Source organism: Danio aesculapii, chromosome 14 (genome assembly GCF_903798145.1).
Source record: "Danio aesculapii chromosome 14, fDanAes4.1, whole genome shotgun sequence".
Taxonomy (NCBI): domain Eukaryota; kingdom Metazoa; phylum Chordata; class Actinopteri; order Cypriniformes; family Danionidae; genus Danio; species Danio aesculapii.
Genome location: NC_079448.1, coordinates 18,300,343 through 18,321,968, shown reverse-complemented (window position 1 = coordinate 18,321,968; position 21,626 = coordinate 18,300,343). Strand labels below are relative to the sequence as shown.

At 37.8% G+C, this 21,626-nt stretch overlaps 1 protein-coding gene across 1 annotated transcript in view; it reads left to right on the top strand.

The window, feature by feature from the left end:
• Nucleotides 1-21,411, top strand: part of LOC130241226 (palladin-like) — a 30,251-nt gene extending 8,840 nt beyond the window's left edge. Inside the window, exons 3-8 of the mRNA XM_056472943.1 lie at nt 1,842-1,894; nt 2,478-2,628; nt 6,331-6,387; nt 6,482-6,623; nt 21,345-21,367; nt 21,406-21,411. Coding sequence (XP_056328918.1) covers nt 1,887-1,894; nt 2,478-2,628; nt 6,331-6,387; nt 6,482-6,623; nt 21,345-21,367; nt 21,406-21,411 — 387 coding nt within the window. The 5' untranslated portion in view covers nt 1,842-1,886. The remainder of the gene's footprint in view (nt 1-1,841; nt 1,895-2,477; nt 2,629-6,330; nt 6,388-6,481; nt 6,624-21,344; nt 21,368-21,405) is intronic.
• The last annotated feature ends 215 nt before the right edge of the window (nt 21,412-21,626 follow it).

The following is a 21,626-nucleotide window of genomic DNA, read 5'->3' as shown; positions in this document are numbered from 1 at the left end:
ATCAACTGTATGGGGGTATACGCTCTCGCTGCATGTCTTCGCTCGCTCGCCGTTTGCTCCTTTGGAGTCACACGCAGCTGAAATCTCTTTGGTGCATTCACCTCCTCTCTCAGGGACAGGGCACCATCTGGCACCCATGCCCAGATCTCTGGAACCTCCACGTGTGGTCCATAGACGGAGCGTGGAAGACTTAGGTGACTTACCACCTGCAGTAGACTTAGGTGACTTACCACCCGCAGTACTTAACACCATCACTCAGGCTAGAGCACCCTCTATGAGGCATGCCTATGCCCTGAAGTGGAGTCTATTCTCTGAGTGGTGCGCTTCTCCCCAAAAAGACCCCCGAACTTGCTAGATTAGCATTGTGTTATCCTTCCTTCAGGATAAGCTGGAGCGTAGGCTGTCACCCTCCACACTGAAGGTTTACGTGGCTGCGATCTCCGCTCATCATGACGCGGTGGATGGCAACACGCTTGGGAAGCATGATCTAATCATCCGATTCCTCAGAGGTGCCTGCGGAGGAGGCAGGCCCAGCCCACTCCCGGCTTTGTCCCGTTCGCGCTTTGCGCCTTTACTTGGAACGAGCGCAAAATGTAAGATCATGTGAACAGCTCTTTATCTGTTACGGTGGTCGGCAGAAGGGAAGGGCCGTATCAAAATAGTTTGGCCCACTGGTTAGTTGATGCCATCGCCCTTGCTTATCAATGCCAGTGCGAGCCGCGCCCCCCTAACGCGAGAGCGCACTCTACTAGAGGTGTCACTTCCTTATGGGCGTTAGCACGCGGCGCCTCTCTCACAGATATCTGCAGAGCTGCGGGTTGGGCGACACCTAACACGTTCGCGAGGTCCTATAACCTTCGAGTGGAGCCAGTTTCCTCCTGGTTATTGGGTAATCCCAATCAATCGGGGAGGAATTAAGCTCGGTGTCACAAACGCTTGCTGCGTGGCTCTCTAACCTGGAGATGCATGTGCTTTTCCTACTCTACTAGTAAGTTCCCCTTCTCAGGCGAAACCCTAGAGAATTCCACCGAGGCCCCCAGCATCGACTCAGCGGAGGAGTCGAGTGCATAGCTCAGTGTGCGGTTAGTATGCCCATTTGGTCTACACTCATATTGAGGATCGGTGCCAGCTATGTGCATCCCCATTTGGTGATGCCATATGCATTATTACCACGTTGTGTTCCCCCTTATTAGGCGGTCCCGTGTCTTCCCTAAACCGGTAACCAGTTTATCATATGTAGCACTCCCCCTCATTAGAGCTAGTCCATATGTCTCTTTTCCATCAGGCCTCCCCTTCTAGGGTAGCAGGTGGTCTCGGTGTGTCTCCACTGCCACAGCACCTGAGTCTCCAGCTGGGAGCTGAGCGATCGGCTCTTCAGCAGGCAAATTCTAAAGAGCTGGCTCCAGCAGCTGACTGATATAGCTCTAATTGGCTCATCAGTTTCAGCTGTGGAGCTAAGCTCTGCCAATTCAATTGGCATTTCACTGGCCCGTTTTCATATCTTCAGAAGTTATTGGTCATTTAAAGTACTCCAAAAGTCTTTTTATACAGACACACGTAATAGTTCCCTATTAGGGGAATGTGGGTTACGTACGTAATCAGGACGGTCTTTTAACAGTGTTTTTAGGCTTTGATTTTTATGCAATGATTATTTTTTTAAAGGGGGTATGTGAGACTATGTAAAGAACAGATACAACCAATTACAATGAACGGATCGTTTTACCATTGTTTTTAATAAATAATGAAAACAAACCCTTTTAGAACAATACATTTTAACACATCTCTGCGGTTGTCTTCAACTTAACTTGCTTTAACATATTTTTCTTTTTTGAATTTTCAAGTCTCTTCTACTGGGCTCATCAACACATTTTGGAGCTACTGGAGAAATGGCACTGTAAGGCACAGACAGGAAAAGAAAACAAGCAAACAAACAAAAATCTAAATTACAACTCTACCTATATTTACCTGTCTTCTGTGGACTACAACATTGGTTCATGAAAAAGATTAAGACAACTGTGCAGGTTACATTTTTTATGCAGTTGTAACAGACATGCTTAAAGATTTTTTAAGCTTCATATAAGTTTTACATTTACATTTTAAATGACTATCACTTAAAGCTTTATATGGATTTTTAAATTTTGTGATACTGTTATTATTGCTATTATTATTATTAGTAGTAGTAGTCATAAAAAAGCTAAAAAGCTGCTGCATTAAAATGTACATAACAGTTCTGTTACAGAACAGACCTTTTTGGTAATTTCAGAGTGACCAAAACAACACAGACGAATTTTGTGCATGGAATGCAAATTTAAGAAGTTCCTCACTGCACAAGGCAATTTGTTATATATTTGATTATAAATTTTGAATGTGTGTGTGTGTGTGTGTATTTAAATGTTTATAAACTTGTGGATGTCTTAAAACTATTTTTACACTTGCTTTGGGGTGAGTTGTAATAAGTTATTTTCTAACTCTTTCAGGGTTGAGAAAAAAACATCAACTATGTCCGTAACTGTAACATCATGCTCCTGTGAAACAACCTCCTTGTCTTCAACATCATCTTCCTCTTCTTCAGTGCTTCAGCAGAAACACCCCCATTTAGTACAGCCTCTCTGCATCAGTCCGCAAATGGTAGGAACAAAAATATATATCAAATTATTGGGAGACTGTATGCAGGTGTAAATAGACAAACTGTTTAGTGGAATGCAAAACTATTGTGAGGGATGGCCACTGTAATTTGAAAGAGATGAGCGGTAACACTTAATATATATTTATATATAAATATAGCCAAAACGGCAATTGGTGGGGTTCGAGCATTTGTCAACCTTTATGTCAGTTAGGCAGTTCATTTTTATTACTACCCAAAATTTAAGGCTGATTCCAAAACAAATCCGTGATAGAATGTAATAACTGGAACAATATAATGTGTAAATAAATTAATGAAGTGGTAACCTGGGACTAAATTAGATTTTAAATGCAATAAAATTTTATTGCATGTCAAGATGTGAATGATCTTAACGGCAATTTTGGTGACTTTAAATATTAAGAATAAAAAAACAAAGGTCTACAAATGCTATGATAAAACATTATGTGGCTTTATGCTGCTAACTAGTGGCTAAAATGGTAGGAGACAATTGAAAGTCTTTGTAATAGTGACTAAAATGGTTTAAACATATGCATTTCGTATGTACTGTGGCTAGTGGCTAAAAATAATTATGCACTTTTGAGTCCTTTTGTAGATGAATATAGAAACACACTGTGTGTGTGTGTGTGTGTGTAAATGAGCTTGTTATGTTTATCTAAGGAGAAAAAGTTAAACTTTGATCATAATCACTGATCTAGACAGTCCAGACAACACTGTTTTTGTTTAAATTGAGCAAAAAATAAAATAAAAAACAAAATAAAATAAAATAATTAATGAATGGTTTGAGTGACAGTAAAGCATTCAAAATGAGATTGATGTATATCAGATGTATTTGTGAAAAGCTGTGTGAATTAATCACATATTCTGCAAATTTTGGTCATATAGCAATGAAAATAATTTTTTTACAAAAATCCACAAAACGTTGCATGCTGGTTTACAATGACATCTGATTTTGTGAAATTTTGAGAGTTCCTTATGTGTTTGCAGACATGTATGTCTACATAGACACACCTTTTTGTAAATGAGGCTGTTATAGCTATCTAAAGTTGAAAGTTAAACTTTTTAATAAGGTTTCATAATGATTGAGCAAAAAAAAAAAAAAAAAAAAAAAAAATGGGCTAGTATGCAAAAGTAGGTTTTTCACATATTGATGAATGTTTAATGAACAATTTGACTGACAGCAGTGAAATTTGTGTCAAAGTGTTTAGTATAAGCAGGCCTATCATATGATATGTATTATTTTGCCTGTGTGAAACGTTGTGTAATAATCAATTTAAAACTAAAAACATGCAAAATCGCCCCGTAGTGGCCGTTTCTTTCAAAATACTTACAGATCTCTAAGACCATGGGTCGAACATGCTCAGTAAGTTTCATTCCAATCACCCATCATTAACCTTGTTTTATGGGTGCTCAAATTTAAATGGCTAATGGCGGCCATGATGTAATGCCTTCTTGGACAAAGACACAACATTCCAAATTTCAAGTGATTGGAGGAACGGTTGCTAGTTTAGGGGCATTTTTAGATTTTTTAAATGACACCACGTGGCCAAAGTTTGCGGGTTTGTTATTGTGACCTCTAATTGGCCCTATACATTTGTGTACCAAGTTTAACGATGATATCTCATTCCATTCAAAAGTAATAGCTACAATTAGCTTTTTAGCTAAAATTAGCATGGAACTTTTTTGTGAAGATCAAAATTTCTACTTTTTTCAATAATTATTGATATTTAGTGTCCATAGAATATTTGTGAACTGGTTTGGTTCCGAACGGGCTTAGGACTAGGATTCGCAAAAGTAGGTTTCGGATATACAACACCAAATCAGGAAAAGGTGAGAAAGTTTGAAAAATGCAAACAAAAAAGAAAGTAGTGATTTTATTGCAGAATATATTAACGCAATTTTGTGTGTGTTTTTTCTGGTCAGCTTAACACATTCTAAATATAGTTGGCATGGGAGCAAAGTGAAACAAGGACTAGTCCTTTAGGAGCAAAGATGACCCAAGGATCACCATTTTGGCAACAAATATGTGGGAAAATTATTTAAATGTTTAAAAACAATGTTCCTCAATGAAGGATAGGAAAACATTTTGGTATGTTATCTTCAACAGTGCATAACATAATTAAAAGATTTATCGAATCTTGCGGAATTTCAGTGTGAAAAGGACAAGGTTAAAAGCCTAAGCTGAACATCCATGAACTTCGATATCTCAGGTGGCTCTGCATCAAGAATCGTCATTCATTTATAATCGAGATCACCATATGGGCTCAGGACTACTTTGGCAAACCTCTGTTAAATACCACAATACATAATTGGATCCACAAATGCTAGTTAAAAACTGTAATGTGCCAAAAGGAAGCCCTATGTTAACAGTGTCCAGAAGTGCCATTGACTTTTCTGGGCTCAAGGAATCTGAGATGTACCATCACACAGTGGAAACATGTACTGTGGTCAGATGAATCAGCATTTCAGGTCATTTTTGGGATGCTGTGTGCTTTGAACCAAAGAAAAAAAGGATCATCTAGGATCACCAGACTGTTACAAGTCCAAAAGCCAGGGTCATGGTTTGGGGCATTGTCAGTGCCCTGGGCAAAGGTAACATGCACTTCTGTGATGGCACAATTAATGCTACAAATTACATAGAGATTCCGAAGCACCATATGTTGCCTCTTTTCCAGGGACCACCATGCATATTTCAACAAGACAATGCAAAACCACATTCTGCACACATTACAAAGTCCTGCTTGCGGAGGAAGAGGATAAAGGTACTTGACTGGCCTGCCTGCAGTCTCAACCTGTCTCCAACAGAGAATGTGTGGTGCATTTTGAAGCGCAAAATGCAACAATGAAGACCCATGCTGTTTCCCACCTTAAGACTTATTTGCAGGAATAATGGGACAAAATTAAACCTGAAACATTTCATCACTTGATGTTTTCAGTCCCTAAACATCTTTTAAGTGTTGTGAAAAGGAATGGCAACATTGCAAAGTGGTAAATCCTTTAGTGTTCCAACTTTGTTTATTTTGAAAAACAACAACAACAAAAACCCAATAAAAATCATGAGGAACACATTAAATAAACTTTGTTATATTGTCTGCAATAAAATACTGTACAAGTCAAAAGTAAATTTAGAAATCACTACCTTGTTTTTTTATTTGTGTTTACCATGCTGTCCCAACTTTTTCTGATTTCATATTAGTCCAATTCTGTAAGCATTGCATTTATATGATGTATTAATGCATGTCCAACACACTTATAGTATAATTTTGCAGATTTGTAATGTTACCACAATACATTTGAAGTGGACAATGAACAATATGTTTTTTCAAAAATTATGATAGATTCTTAAGTTGTACTAGAGTATACTTGAAATAGTTTTGGTTGTCATGCAAAGCTATTTAAGGGCCTTCAGAAGATATAAAACTGTAAAAAAATGTTCCAATTTTACTATTTTATTGTTTGAGTCTTAAAAAAATGAATTTTGTTTTAAGCTATAAAACACATTGTATAGACCATATAAATTTTATAATATAAAATTATATATCTGGTTTATGCAAAATACTCAGTATTGTCATAGTGAAGATGATGTTTCTAAATGTAATAACCTGTTGTTTTAAAATGTATGTACATTTTAAAATAACTACTTAAAGCTTAAATACACATTGACAATTTGAGTTTTTGTCACTGTTCAGGTTCAGAACAATAACCAGGGTTCAGGAAATGTAGGAGTTTCTCCAACATATGTCAAGGTAATGAAAGAATTAATGAAATTTTGTAATAAATTGTATCAGTATCGACTTATGATGTTGTAATACATGCCCTTATGTGTTTCTGTCATCACAGTGTCTCCATGATGTCAGCACACTGAAGGGTCAGTTAGTCGTTTTGGAGTGCAGGGTCAGAGGAACTCCTCCACTGCAGATCTCCTGGTACAGAGAAGACAAGCAAATCATTGACTCTGCAGACTTACGCATTCTTAGAAAGAGTAAGTAAAAGTTGTAGCACCCAAATCACCCTAATATTAATATGGTTTCTTTTTAACGGAATGTGTGCTGCATTAAAGCGCTATTGAAAACCTTTTAGAATCAGGTAGACATAAAGACAGCTCAGTCCAAAAACAGTCCTTCAGCAAGCAATCTGCGTACATTGTCTGTTGATTTAGCGTTGTTTGTCTAAGAAGGGGAATTATGTCAAAAGTCTTTTAGAAAGGTCGGACCTCACTGTCTGCACTATATCATGAAAAGGGACACAAATCAGTTTTGTGTGGATTGTTTGGAAGTGGCTTTTGCTTGCTCAGCTCTTGAGGCAGCTTATTGTGAGCACTGCACTTGTCTCACAGGGCGAGTGCTCCTGCCTGGCTTACTTTTACACCGGCAGTCAGGCATCCATTCCTCATTGATTGGGCCTTGCTCATGTTTTCTTTCACACCACTAGTGGGTATAAAAGGTATTTATGCTCTCCTAGCGATGACCACGAGGGGTAGAAGAAGGTCAAATTTTTGGACCGTTATGGTCGTGAGAATGGGTTTATATTGATGTTTACAATGGACAATAAATGAATTGGAATATCCAACTTTATTTGCAAAAGGTATGGACATTTCACTTTATTATCGACCTGTTTAAGGAACAAACGCATCAGAATCAACGACCAAAATATACGCATCTACTCTGAAGTTTGCATTGGGATCTCACAGAGGACTTGGGGACAAAGTGCAGCTCATTCTCTTCCTTCACCTGCAGGAACCAGCTTTTCTTCTTGGACTTCAGAAGCTGGATCTATAGATTCTTTCACCTTGAGGCAGGTGCTTCAATTTTAAGTGTGTGAGAAGCTAGAGGTACTGAGCACCTATGAAAATACCTTACAAAGACAAAGTGAACACAGCACAATACTCAAATAAATTTCCAGGTGGATGAGGAGCTCAGTATCGTTTTCTTTTATCCCACTCAACAGCCATATTATACATTGACTGGCCTAAGAAAATGCAGGAAGCGCACCCACAAAAATGATTAGATAAACAATCAAGCAGCGGCATGCTTTTACAATGCACAATGTCTGTCTTACAGACATCCAAAGTTGACCTGCTAAGACAGTTGGATGAGGGTGGGAGAGCAATTAAAGAGCTGTGCCAGGCCACTGATCTGTCTCTCTGTGCTGCCCAGGAAAAACCCAAATCTGTGGGTCTTCTGAACCCACTGGGTAGCCTTCATTCCTGTTCCTCCCCAGTGTTCATTTTATATTTGTCTACTGACCCTGTTGCCATATCAGTGTCGTACGAAAAAATTATGATTTTAGTCTTTATCCAAGGTCACAGCATCAAAATTGTAAAAAAAAATGAGAACCCAGTCCAGGAGACTTATTTCAAGCCGAATTTCTTTATTGAGACATGTTGGTTAGTCTGCAGTCAAACAGCATCTTCAAGATGTCCACGAGTCTGCAAGAGCCTGCAGGAGTCTCTTACAGTGACAAGAGCAGTCTGCAAGTTTTACCAAGTCTGAAACAAGTATGAATGGAGTCAAAGATGTCCTGTCTATAATTAGTTTTTAGGAGGATGAGGAGTGGCAAGGTGGAGATGGCTGAACAAAGCATTTAAATCAAGTACTAGAGTCAGCAAGATAATCGGCATTTTCCCATCCTGATTTCAACACAACAGTGCTCATTTTCAATATCTACATACATGAAAATTTAGATTTCAAAACTGTTCACATGTTTATGACAATCGATGATACTGTCATAAAACCAACACGATGACACAAAAAAATTATGTAGTCATACTGTAGATGTCTGAAAGTCCATGGCTTGTGGATAGTATGCAGTCTTTTGTAAGGGCTGTTTCCTGGTGATTGCTCTTCAGAGCAGATTTGATCTGATAACTTCCTGTCATTCATGGATCTCTGTATTGATGCTCTGGAACAGAGTGTTTCTTGAAGATGTAGTGGTATACGTTTACCTGCACACACACACGCACGCACGCACGCACGCACGCACGCACGCACGCACACACACACACACACACACACACACACACACACACACACACACAAACAAAGAAACAGCAGACCAGCAGTATCCATGCATAAACTTGGATCATCATACACTTCATGCATCTAGTTATTCAGGTAATCCTATAGTGGTTGTATGTGTTAAGTTAGTGATTGTATAGTGCTGTGTATTTTCTTAAGTTTCCTGATTTAAATATATGACACCTATAAACAGTGAGATGAGGATGGTCTATATATGGGGGAAATCCTATGAGGAATATCTTTACCCAGGGGGCGGCCCCTGAAGCTATTGCATTCAGTTCTACCCTGGGCTCCTCACTGGTTTGTGTGCTGTTCTGTCCCTAAGTGTAGTGCGCAAAAATGTGAGACACAACTATCATTCAATAAACATCAGTCCTCTCAGACATCATGACATTGAATGAGTAGTGATTGGACTATAAACATGTTAAAACATTCAAGGCTGTGAGTGTGACTTAAGCAAAGTTCCCCAGTAAAAAGTTCCTTAGTTCCTTAGTTTCCTTAAAATACTTTCATGGTCCTATAATCTGCATGTATTTTTACCTAATTATCCCAGCGACTCCCATATGAATCGTTCAGCGATTCATTTGTTCCCAAACCCCTCCTTAGGAAATGTGAGTTGGGCTTTCCCAGATGTGGAAATGTGGTCTTTAAAGGAAGCAGCTCGCACAAGTTAAGCAGCCCTAGGATTTTCTAATAATTTTAAAAAAAGATATTAGTAAACACTGATGCTTTTCAAATAAAATGTAAAACCAATACCACAAGAGTTTATGGTCACATTCTAAAATAAACCTAGTATTAGAACAGAATCCTGTGGTAAATACTACAGAAATGTTAAAGTAATACCACATATTACCACAAGAATGCTACAGGAGTATTACATACTAAACAACAGAATCCTGTGGTAAATACTACAGAAATGTTAAAGTGATACCACACACAACCACAAGAATACTACAGGAATATTACATACTGTAAAACACAGAATCCTGTGGTAAAACTTCCCAAAAAACAACAAAGTATTACACATTACAACATAATTTTTGTTTTGTACATTTGATGGTTAACCACATGAAATACTATACACTACCACAGAAATATTACAGGAATATGACAGTAATACCACACACTCTACCACAAGAATATCACAGGAGTATTACATACTGAACAACAGAATCCTGTGGTTTATTTCTACATAAATGTTAAAGTAATACCACATATTACCACAAGAATACTACAGAAATTTAAAATTAATACCACATATTACCACAAGAATACCACAGGAGTATTACATACTAAACAACAGAATCCTGTGGTAAATACTACAGAAAAGTTAAAGGGATACCACACACTATCACAAGAATATTACAGGAATATGACAGTAATACCACACACTCTACCACAAGAATATCACAGAAGTATTACAGACTATATAACAGAATACAGGAGTATTACATACTGTACAACACAGATTCCTGTGGTAAAGCGTCTTAAAAAACAACAAAGTACTATACAATTAAAACATAATTTTTGTTTTGTACATTTGATGGTTTACCACATGAAATACCACACGCTACCACAAAAATATTACAGGAATATGACAGTAATACCACACACTCTACCACTAGAATAATACAGGAATATTACATAATGTACAACAAAATCCTGTGGTAAATACTACATAAAATGAAAGTGATACCACACACTACCACAAGAATAATACAGGAGTATTACATACTGTACAACACAGAATCCTTTGGTAAAACATCCCAAAAAACAACAAAGTACTACACAATTACCACATAATATTTGTGTTGTACATTTGATGGTTTACCACATAAAATACCGCAGGTAATTTTGTAAGGGCAGTCTCTTTCCCACCAAACTAACCTGTCTAGATTATTTTGAGAGTGGTGGTAGGCCAAGTTATATTTAGAATTGGCAATGCTTTTCTGTATTTAGCTGCAAGGCCATCTGACCAGATGTAGACTAGGGGTCCCTTATCAGTTAGCACACTGTCAGAATTATCAGGTAATCCACTTTAAGTCATGGCTGACAAAATCTCTCAGTGAATTTACTCACAGATTCATCTTTCCTTTGCACACAACAAGTCACCTTTGGCCAGTCAATCTTTGGGCCAACAATGTTTTGCGAATTTTCAAAACACCCCTCACTCAAATCATCTTTATTCTAATTCAGAGGTCACAGCGGACTCATAACTGTTGAATTCAGATTGAGCGAGAATTTGAGACATTAGCTGGGTGACTTCTGTTAATGACATGTCATACAGATGCATTTTGCTGATCAGTGCTCTGTTAAACTCTGTTAACTCTGTTAAAATCTGTTAAATTTGTGCATGCTGAATAAGGTAAGCTTTGAGACAGCCTGTCCTATATCTTAAGGGCCCTAGTGTTCTGGAAACCATTTGTTTTTGAACAGCAGAAGTGTCTCAGTTCTTTCAATTCCCTAGATCTTCTCCTAGCACCACAAACCTCCACTAACAGGCACATTATTTACTCACTGGATGGAAATGTCTGCTTCAAAGACAGTTGAAAGTCAGGATAATGTTTATCGGTCAGTATAACTAGTTCAATGTCAGTTTTTTGATTTCTTGAGGTTCGGTTGTTTTGTCAATGAGGTTATCTTAGCACAGAGTTCTTGGATCTGTTTTTCTAATTCTGATTTAGACTGAGCTTGTTGTTTAGCTTGACATGAAGTGAATTCACTGTGACAGCAGATATGCTTTTCACATTATTATATTAATACATGCTCATGCAACATTATTGGGGTCAATGCCACATTTCTTTTGTCAAATTTAGTCTGACTGACTCTGTTATTATTGGAGCCATGTGCTGTCCTAGCAGTGATTTGAAATCCTGATCTGACCACAAAGGAGTCACTAAAGCACATTTTTCAGTTGTGAGGATCAGGCCCTAGTAATTCTTTCTGAACATTTTGTGAGTTCATCAAAAAGTAAAAAAAACTAAAACTTTTCTGATAAAAAGTGTAGTAATTTCTTCTCTATTAAAAAGAGGGTAACAATCAGGGCTGGACTGGGGCAAAAAAAATCTGGCATTTTGGGCCAGAGCGGCCTACACATCAATCAAAATGCTACCCATCTGTGCATGTCCAATATGTTTATCAAATCCTATTTTATAAAAACCAAAAGCCATAGTTATTAAATAAATAAAGACATTAATCTCAATTTAATTTCTATATACTGTCCATAAAGATTTTCTTAGCTTCTAAAAAATACACTATTCATTCATTCATTTATTTTCCTTCGGCTTAGTCCCTTATTTATCAGGGGGTTGCCACAGTGGAATGAACCGCCAACTATTCCAGAATATGTTCATGCAGCAGATGCCCCTTCCAGCCACAACCCAGTTTCGGAAAACACCCATACTCACGTCATTCACATACATACACTACAGCCAATTAGCTTATTCAATACACTATTCACTTAGCCTATATTAAGTAATACACATAACAAAAACTGCCTCCTTACGCAAGGGTAAATCTTCAAAGGGAACAGTGTCTTTAGAACCTCATTCACCTCATCCTGTTGCTTCATCTTAACAATGAAAACAATAATATAAGAAAATTTATTTCATTTTGATATTAGAGTAACAGGCACCAAACGGCCTCATGTGGCTACATATTTATATGAGCGTCAACTTCACTCTGCATATTTATAAAAAACAGGGCTTATAACATAACTGCCACCTTTCATTTCATTGAAAAGTACGAACATCTCTTTTGCTGAATATAAGTTTTAATAATCAATAATGGCCATTATAAAAGTATAACGTATAATAAATTTATATGATAAAGGCAAGCAATCAGTCTATGTGCAGAATCAATGTACATGCATTATTTAATATATAAACTTATCTTTGCACTCAGCCAAAACACGTTACCTGAGAACAAGTAATTCAAAAGACCGAAGAGTTGTTAGATAGACAACAAGATGAATTCAATATCACGTTTAACAACTATAGTGAGATGAGATCTAGCAGTAGATCTTTGATGAACTGTCTGACATGCACTATAATCTCACCTGGGGTTTTATGCTCAAAGCACCCGCTGACCTACTGGCTGCAGCTCATGACAGAGTGTGTGTGTGTGTGTGGTCACGTGATGTGCATTTTTAGCTGTGTAGTTTGGACTGAGAATATTTTAAACCACTAAATGAATTGCTAGTGTGTTTCCCGCAATTTCTCTGCGCCTCCCTTCCGTTTCTTTCTCCATCTTTCTGTCTCAGACTCTCGACTGTTTTTGACAAATACACGCAGAAAAAAACGATAGGCTGCTAAGCCTTTTATGGGCTGATCAGATCATAAAACGATGATCAGCCCGGCCCAAAAAGTACGTATGCCCAGCAGGAAACTGCCCAGTCTGCCAGATGGCCAGTCCGCCCCTGGTAACAATTTTTGCACATATTGCTAAAACTCCCTGCCTGAACAAGGAAAAACAAAAAATAATAGCTTGTATCACTAAACTTCTCTGCCTGAACAGAGGGTAAACAAATTTAAAAAAATAGCATGTTAAGCTTAACTTCCCTACCTAAACAAGGGATAAACTTTTCTTCTCTATTAAAACAGAGCAGGGCTATTCAATTAGTTTGTCATGGGGGCCAGTTCATGAATAGCATCCCAAATGAGGTGCCGGAGAGATATAATTTGCAATGCTGTAATTTTGCTCCTTAAGACACCCATGTTGGCTTTCAATGTTGTATTTCGAAGCAGAACAAAAGCAGTGCATTGGTTTAGTAGGCTTCTACATTCAAACATATTCAAATGTTATGTTTTGAACTGCATAACAATTATGGATGCAATGCTTATAGATTTTGGTTGTAAAATTATAGTCTGAAGAATAATCATGGTTTCACGGTTATCACGATTATTATGCATTTATTGAATTTAAAACACTACTAGTTTAGAAATCACAAGAAAACTGCTTATATTTTGAAGTTTTGTTTATTGCTGCTCAGTAACAAAATACACCACAAAGGAAAAAACAAAAACAATAGTCCATTTCTCTCTTTGAACTTAAAAACTTGAAAAAGTTTTTGATTTAAACATGAGTGATAATTTTACAATGAAAATAAACGACAGAACAATGAATAAATTAAAAAAATAAATAAAAATAGTATTTGTCTAATGTTAATTAAAGTTATATATTAGGTAAGTATTAAATTAACTGTTGTTATTATCTGCATTCATACATACATAATCATTTTAATTATTTGTAATAATTCGTCTAACGATTATTTTGTTTACATTGTAGTGAAAGCCACACACAACTCTTACCACTACAGCGTGAGATAATTTCTACTCTGTGCGCCTGGAGGGCACGAGTGCAATGGTCCGCTTGCAAGCCGTGCACGCACCACTCCAATATGCGCACGTCTCTATTGGAAATAATGAACTTGTGTGCGGAAAGACGCAATATGTGAACGGCCCACTGGTATAGTTAATCCAATGTGTGTTCGTATTAGCTTCGGTATAAACTCGGAACTTTAAACTAGCACACAGTTGGCATAACTTTGTTTAGTAGTAGCAGTTTTGTTCTGTGCAACAGAAACGTGGCGTCGAGAAGCCTTTACGATTAATGAACAGCAATGAATTTAAGTGCAGTTAATAGTAAAATCGGCTAATCACTGCATACCTATTAGCGATATCAGTGCATTGTACAAAAGGCCTTTTCTACAAACAGATCCAAATGTTTTCGGCTGCTCGTGCCACTCGCTTAATGTCAGGTGACTCAGGCTCTGCGCAGCCTTCAACTGCAGCTCGTGCTGTATTGTACAGATGCAATATACTTGAATTTACAATTTAAGGATATCTTTATATGCATAATACTAAGCTAAGCCCATTTAAGGTGTTTTATGAACCATGGTGATTCTTGTTAGTTGTGGTTAAACTGGTCGGAAAATTGTCATTCTTTACTTGACTTCTTTATTTTCTTACTTTTCTGTGTTTTATGTATTGTGTTTTTGTTTATGTTAGTCATTAAACCATATTATACTCATGTGAAATTGCATTTGTTTTGCCTCACTAAACAGTTCTTTTAACAATTAAATATTCAGACATCCTGGAAGTTCCGGGTCCTCAAATACATCGCGCACCCCTCTCCACCACATCCTTTCCATTGCCTTGTCGCCCATTAATGATAATGCCAGTCCACTCTGGAAAGCAAGACCTGCCTTTCTGTTTCAAATTTTTAAAGCTGCACACGTTGTAGACCATCTAAACTAACTAACAGATGATTAAACTAGCGGCTAATGCTAAAGCCAGTTAAACTAAGCTAATGTGTACCTAAGCTTGACTGCTTGAGATTGACTGCACATTGCTAGCATAAGTCTAACTGCAGAGTAAAGTGCAATCTATAAAAAAAGTCAGTTCCACCCACCACTGCTTCACTTTTAGTGTCAAATGGTTCTTTGGATTGTTCATCTTTATTCCTTTTTTATATATATATATTTGCATCATTGGCGGGACATCTGTCTGCCTGGCAACTTCAGTTTTGTTGCAAGATGTCTAACACGGATTTCATTGAGGGAGTAACTGCTCTTTATGTGCTTTGGAAGGCTGAAAAACAGAGTAGAGTCTGGGTCCATCATATCCTTAAGAGACACACCCAGATAGGTGTATTTCACCAATTACTCCAGGGAACTGTGGCTGGATGATGGCGCATTCCCAGTTTGAAGACCTGTTGTCCCATGTTGGTGAGAGAATTTCCCTTCGGGACACCAACTACAGCCGCTCTATTCCACCTGCTATCAGTCACTAAACCTTTTAATATTCTGTGTGATTACAATTAAAAAATAATTGACTGAGAACTTCCACATACAAATACTATACATAAATGTTTTTTTGTACTCTTTCAACCTCTTATCTGATGAGAGAAGGTCTGTTCCTCAATGTTCCTCAAAGAAAAAGACATTTGGATATTTCACCTTCAATAGTGCATAACATAATTAAAAAATTCAAGGAATCTGGAGGACTTTCAGTACATAAAGAACAAGAGTGCAAGCCTTAGCTGGAGAACTATGGTCTCCAATCCCTCAGAGGGCACTGCATCAAGAATCGTCATTCATCTAAAAGCGATATCACCACATGGGCTCAAGATTACTTTGGCAAACTTTTGTCAAGTACCACAATAAGTAGTTACATCCACAAATGGCAGCTAAAAATGTACTGTGCCAAAAGTTTAAGCCTTATGTTAACAGTGTCTAAAAGCACCATCGACTTCTCTGGGCTCTGAGGCATCTGGGATGGACCATCACACAGTGGAAACGTGTACTGCGATCAGATGAATCAGTATTTCAGACATCGTGTGCTCCAGACCAAAGAAGAAAAGGATTATTCAGACTGTAACCAGCTACAAGTTCAAAAGCCATGGTCTGTCGAGGTATTGGGATGTGTCAGTGCTCTTGGCAAAGGTAACTTGCACTTCTGTGATTGCACCATTAATACTGAATAGTACATTGAGATTTTGGAACACAATATGGTGCCTTCTTTTCCAATGTCGCCTATGCATATTTAAACAAGACAATGCAAAACAACATTCTGCACACAAAGTACTGGCTGGAGAGAAAGAGGATACAGGTACTTGACTGGCCTGTCTGCAGACCCAACTTGTCTCCAACAAAAATGTGTGGTACATTTTATAGCACAAAATGCGACAATGAAGATCCTGTACTGTTGCCCACCCTAAGACTTGTTTGCAGGAAGAATGAGACAAAATTACACCTGAAACATCTCAACACTTGGTGTCTTCAGTCCCTAAATGTTTGTTGTGAAAAGGAATGGCTACATTACAAAGTGGTAAATGCTTTACTGTTCCAACTTTTTTTGAAATGTGTTGCAAGAACCAAAATTGAAATATATCTTTATTTATTATTTTTTAAAGTAGAAAAAACAACAACTATAAAAATCATGCAGAATTGTCTGCAATGAAATATAAGTCAAAGTAAATGTAGAAATTGATACTTTTTTTATTTGTGTTTTCCATACTGTCCCAACTTTTTCTGATTTGGAGTTGTAAAATGTAACTAAAAATGGTTTCTGTGATTAGTAGTATGTATAGATCATGCAGATATTTAAGTACTGTTGAATGCTTTGATTATATTACATTTTGAGCTTGTTGTGTTAATGTTGTAATTTTACTACGCTGGGCCAAACATACACGTGGGGAGGTGAGAACTTCCTCAGGCAGGTCTTATTTAAGTGATTTCTTAATTGTGAACAGGTGTTGTAGTTGAACTTATTCACACACAGAGCTATGTAGTTTTGGATTTGTTTTCCCTTAATATTAAAATCTTCATTTAAAGGGCTCCTATTTTACACCTTTTACAAGATGCAAGATAAGCCTTTGGTGTCTCCGGAATATGTCTTTGTTATATATGTATTTGTTGTGAAGTTAATTCAAACCTTTCTGCAATGATGAGTCACACACAAATGCTGTTACAAAGTTCAGACTACATGCTGTCACAGTAAAAAAATTCCAGAAAAGTTCTTTATTACAGTGCAAGTGGTGTATGAAGTACAGGGTGTGAATGGCACCAGGTGGACTCTAAAGCAAGAGTTCCGGATGCTCGGGTCATTCTTCTTCTCTTTCCCCACTGATCCTCCTGTGGGGATCTGCAACAGAGGAAGAGAGAATGTAACTTTCACCCTTGTACAGAGATAAAGACGGTGGCACCCATGCTCCGTTGTCAGCCATTTACTGCGCGTCCAGGACCTTGGGGTGGATTGGTGGGTGGAGTTCACTGAAGCCATCTAAGCCATCATGCAAACAGGAGTTCCTGACACCTGTAAGTCAGTGGACACCTGATGGTGGTAACATTTTATAACTACACACTTTGAACTCATAAATAAGTTAATTGATATCATTTATAAGGAAATTACTTAGTAAATGTGTATGTGTAGTTATAATAAAGTGTTACCGAAAGGGTCCTTTGGCGGGCTGTGTACTAGCCGACCACTTGCAATGCCCTCTCATGCTCGGCTACTTGGCCCAGGAGGTGTTGCTGTTGTGACTCAACCTACTTTGAAAGCTGCAGAACTCATCCTTGCTTCTTGAGGTATGAAGAGAGGGAGAAGGAGAGAGATTGGCGCCCTATGGGGAAACACAGGGCAGATGGTAACTGTATCACGTGTGATCTCTCTCAAAGTGCCCACATTCTCCACCAGATGCCACAAGTGAGAGTTCATATGGACAGAAAGCCACAGTGAAATCCCGAAGGGCTCTTTATTTACAGTGCAGGGTGTATGAAATGCAGGGTATGAAGGTCTGAAGTGTCCGTTGTGCAGCCAAAAGTGCAAATTCATGCAGGTCCAGGTGGGAGTAGAGTGCCAATCGTGGGTAGCTGGAGAGGGGAATACAATGAGCCTTTAGTCTAAATAAAATTCTGTCTGTATCTTCCGACGTCAAAGCTTATATTTCCTCTCCTGATGAGCCTCAGCTGACCTCAATCGGCTTTGTCTCCATGGCACAAACCCACATTTACGTTTGCACTGTTTTAGCATGTTTACTTGCAGCAAATGTGACAGATTTAAGTTAAAATACAAGTACAAAATAAATCCACAAACCGGGACTCCTGTTGTATGATTGAATTCTCCTCCTATATAGTTATACTGATACTATACACTTCAATACAGCACTTCAATCTGTCTTTAAAGCAGGCCGTAGTCCCTATATGCCTCAAATCAACAACCATTGTTCCAGTGCCCAAAAAGCAATCAGTGAAATGTCTGAACGACTATCGCCCAGTTGCTCTGACACCCATTATAATGAAGTGTTTTGAGAGACTTATTCTTCACACATCAAAACAAACATCCCTACTGACCTGGACAGCCTACAGTTTTCTTACTGCAGGAACAGATCAACAGAGGATGCAATCTCAATCACACTTCACACCAGCCTTTCTCATCTGGAGCATCCCAATACATATGTTAGGATGTTATTCGTAGATTTCAGCTCTGCATTTAATACCATTGTACCATACAAACTGGTAAACAAGCTGAACAATTTAGGATTAACCCCTTCACTCTGTTCTTGGATTTTGGATTTTCTCACTAACAGACCACAGAATGTAAGAGTGGGCAACCACATCTCATCCACCATCACCATTAATACCGGAGCACCGCAGGGCTGTGTCCTCAGCCCACTTTTCACCCTATTCACACATGACTGCAAACCCATTCACCTTTCCAACACTATAGTGAAGAAAGCTCAACAGAGACTTTTCTTCTTAAGAAAACTCAAGAAAACAAAAGTACCGACCCAGCTCTTACTAAATTTCTACAGGAGCACGATAGAGAGCATCCTCTGTCACTGCATCACAGTGTGGTACACAAGCTGCACTGTGGAAAACCGGAGAGCTCTATCCCGGACTGTCAAGACTGCACAGAGGAACATAGGAATTAAACTCCCAAACCTCGATACAGTCTACGCTAGCCGCCTACAGAGGAGAGCTAGCAACATCATTAAGGACCCTACTCACCCAGGACACAAACTTTTTGCACTACTCCCATCAGGGAAAAGATATAAGGCAATTAAGACCCGCACAAACAGGCTAAAGAGCAGCTTCTTCCCCAGAGCTGTAGCCTGTGCCACCCCCTCTTTGAACACATTAACAGTCACCCCCCCCCCCCTCACTCCCTACCTTCCTGATGTTCTGCTGCTAATGCACAAAGACACTTTATGGATATTCATGTTTGCTCATTTGCCATAATGTAAATACTGTGACTTATTACATTTAGTATATTTTATCTTACATCTTATATATATATATATATATATATATATATATATATATATATATATATATATATATATATATATATATATATATATATATATAGTATTATGTCTATTGTTGGTTTTTGTGACTTATTACATTTAGTATATTTTATCTTGTATCTTATATTTAGTATTATGTCTATTGTCTGTTTTTTTCTCTTTCTATATTGCTGCTGGTCTCTGTGAGTTACCAAACAAATTTCGTTGTATAACTACAATGACAATAAAAGTTCTTTACTTTACTTTACAGCTATGCTGATTCTAGTGGTAATGAATTACATAGCGATTTTACTTTCTTATCTTTATCACTAGCATGTACTGTTTTTTAAAACATTTTAAACTCGAAAACTCATTATTAAACTGCAGCTGATCATGGAGTGTTGGAACCATAGACTGTAAAAGATATGGACGTAGTATCCATGACGTCACCCATAGGTTCTGAACAACGTAAAAGAAGCTACAAGTAGACATGGCCAACTGTCACCTTTTTGTTCGTGCGTCATCGCACCAACTGTGGGATACCAAACAAGGGCAAAGAGCGGAGTGTGCATGGAGCTACAGATGCATGCTGGCACTTTTCTTTCGGAGAAACGCTTAATACTTCACTACCTGCGACTCGTTTTTGTTCTGACCACATGTGCTTAGTTGTACACTATATCAATAAAGTGTTTAGACTTTTAAAAACACTGTTGTAATACATTGAGCCACTAAGCATTGTTCTTATGACGTTTTTCTACAGGAGGAAAATGTGAATTACTTCCAAATACTGCAAATATAAGGCTAATTATGAAATCCAGGCATAACACTGTATGACAACATTTCAGATGACTATTATAGCCTACAGCTAATCAATCTGTCAGATTCTGGAGTGCTTCACAGGTCTAAAGAAAATTATAAATGATAAATTATCTTAAGTAAAACAAATACATATATAGATATGGTATATAAGTATATAATTTCACTCACGTGGGAAATGGAGGCCACTTGATCGGTTTGTGAGCACAATTAAGTGCACACAGCATGCTATAGTATCTGATAATTGCAGGAAATAATTCCAAAAGGTAATTGACTGTGTAAAGAAACATTAAAAAAACAAAAATGCAATATATTATATGTATATGCCGAGTTCAGCGGCTAATCAGCCGGAATCAGCTGAGGTGATGAGACAGCGAGCAGTGAGACTTAGCTATCACTTAGATGGCCACACCCTTAATTATGCAAACTTAATAAAGCTTAATAAAAACGAAACAGATGAGTTAAAAAAAAAATTCACCCCCCTCAGAGTTGTCATGAGGGGTAATATTAGCTATATAGACCAAAATCATGTTTTGTACCAGGATGTAAACATGTTTTTATCAGCTGTAAAAATGGCCAATTTACCATTGCAGTCAGAAAACACTTGGATTTCCTGGAGCCAGTCCCCAAAGGCGAGTCGATGATTTGCAGTTTTAGTTACTTCCGTATTGGCTTCCCGACGGAGAGCGGGAGGTTGCCACTTGGTTGGAACAGATCTTTCAATCCAGTTTCTTTGCAAAATCTGTTCTGTAGACATGTTTATATGCTATGCCATGGGTGTCAAATTCAGTCCTTAAAGGGCCACAGCCCTGCAGAGTGCAAGCCTTAAAGACTCATTTAGCTTGTTCTGTTCAAACAGCTTCCAAAAGTTGATTTGATAGGTTGCCCTTTATTACTGCACGATGTATTTACTTGTGTTATCTTTGTATATTTAAATTTGTAGTTTTTTTAGCGTAAAGTAAATATATTTAATATATTTTGGTATATTTATTTTTGCTCTGTTACATTTATAATCATTTTACTAATTTGTGTTTATAGCAATAAACTAAAACTGTTTCTTACCATCTTTTTGTCCTTGTTAGAGGCAAGTTCAGCTTTTTTCCTGGTGAGTAAATATTTGTTTCAAATATACAATCACATAAGCAATAATCAACATAAAAAAAAAAACAATCATATTTGTCAGGCTTTGAACTTTGCATTTATTTGTTTTATTGCAGAGGAATTGTGCACCCTAGTGATCACAGAGGCATGTCTAGAAGATTCTGGAATATTTAAATGCACTGCATCAAATCAGTTTGGAACAGTAACATGCAGTGCCATGCTGGAAGTATATACAGGTACCATGATTTGTGCTATGTGTCCAA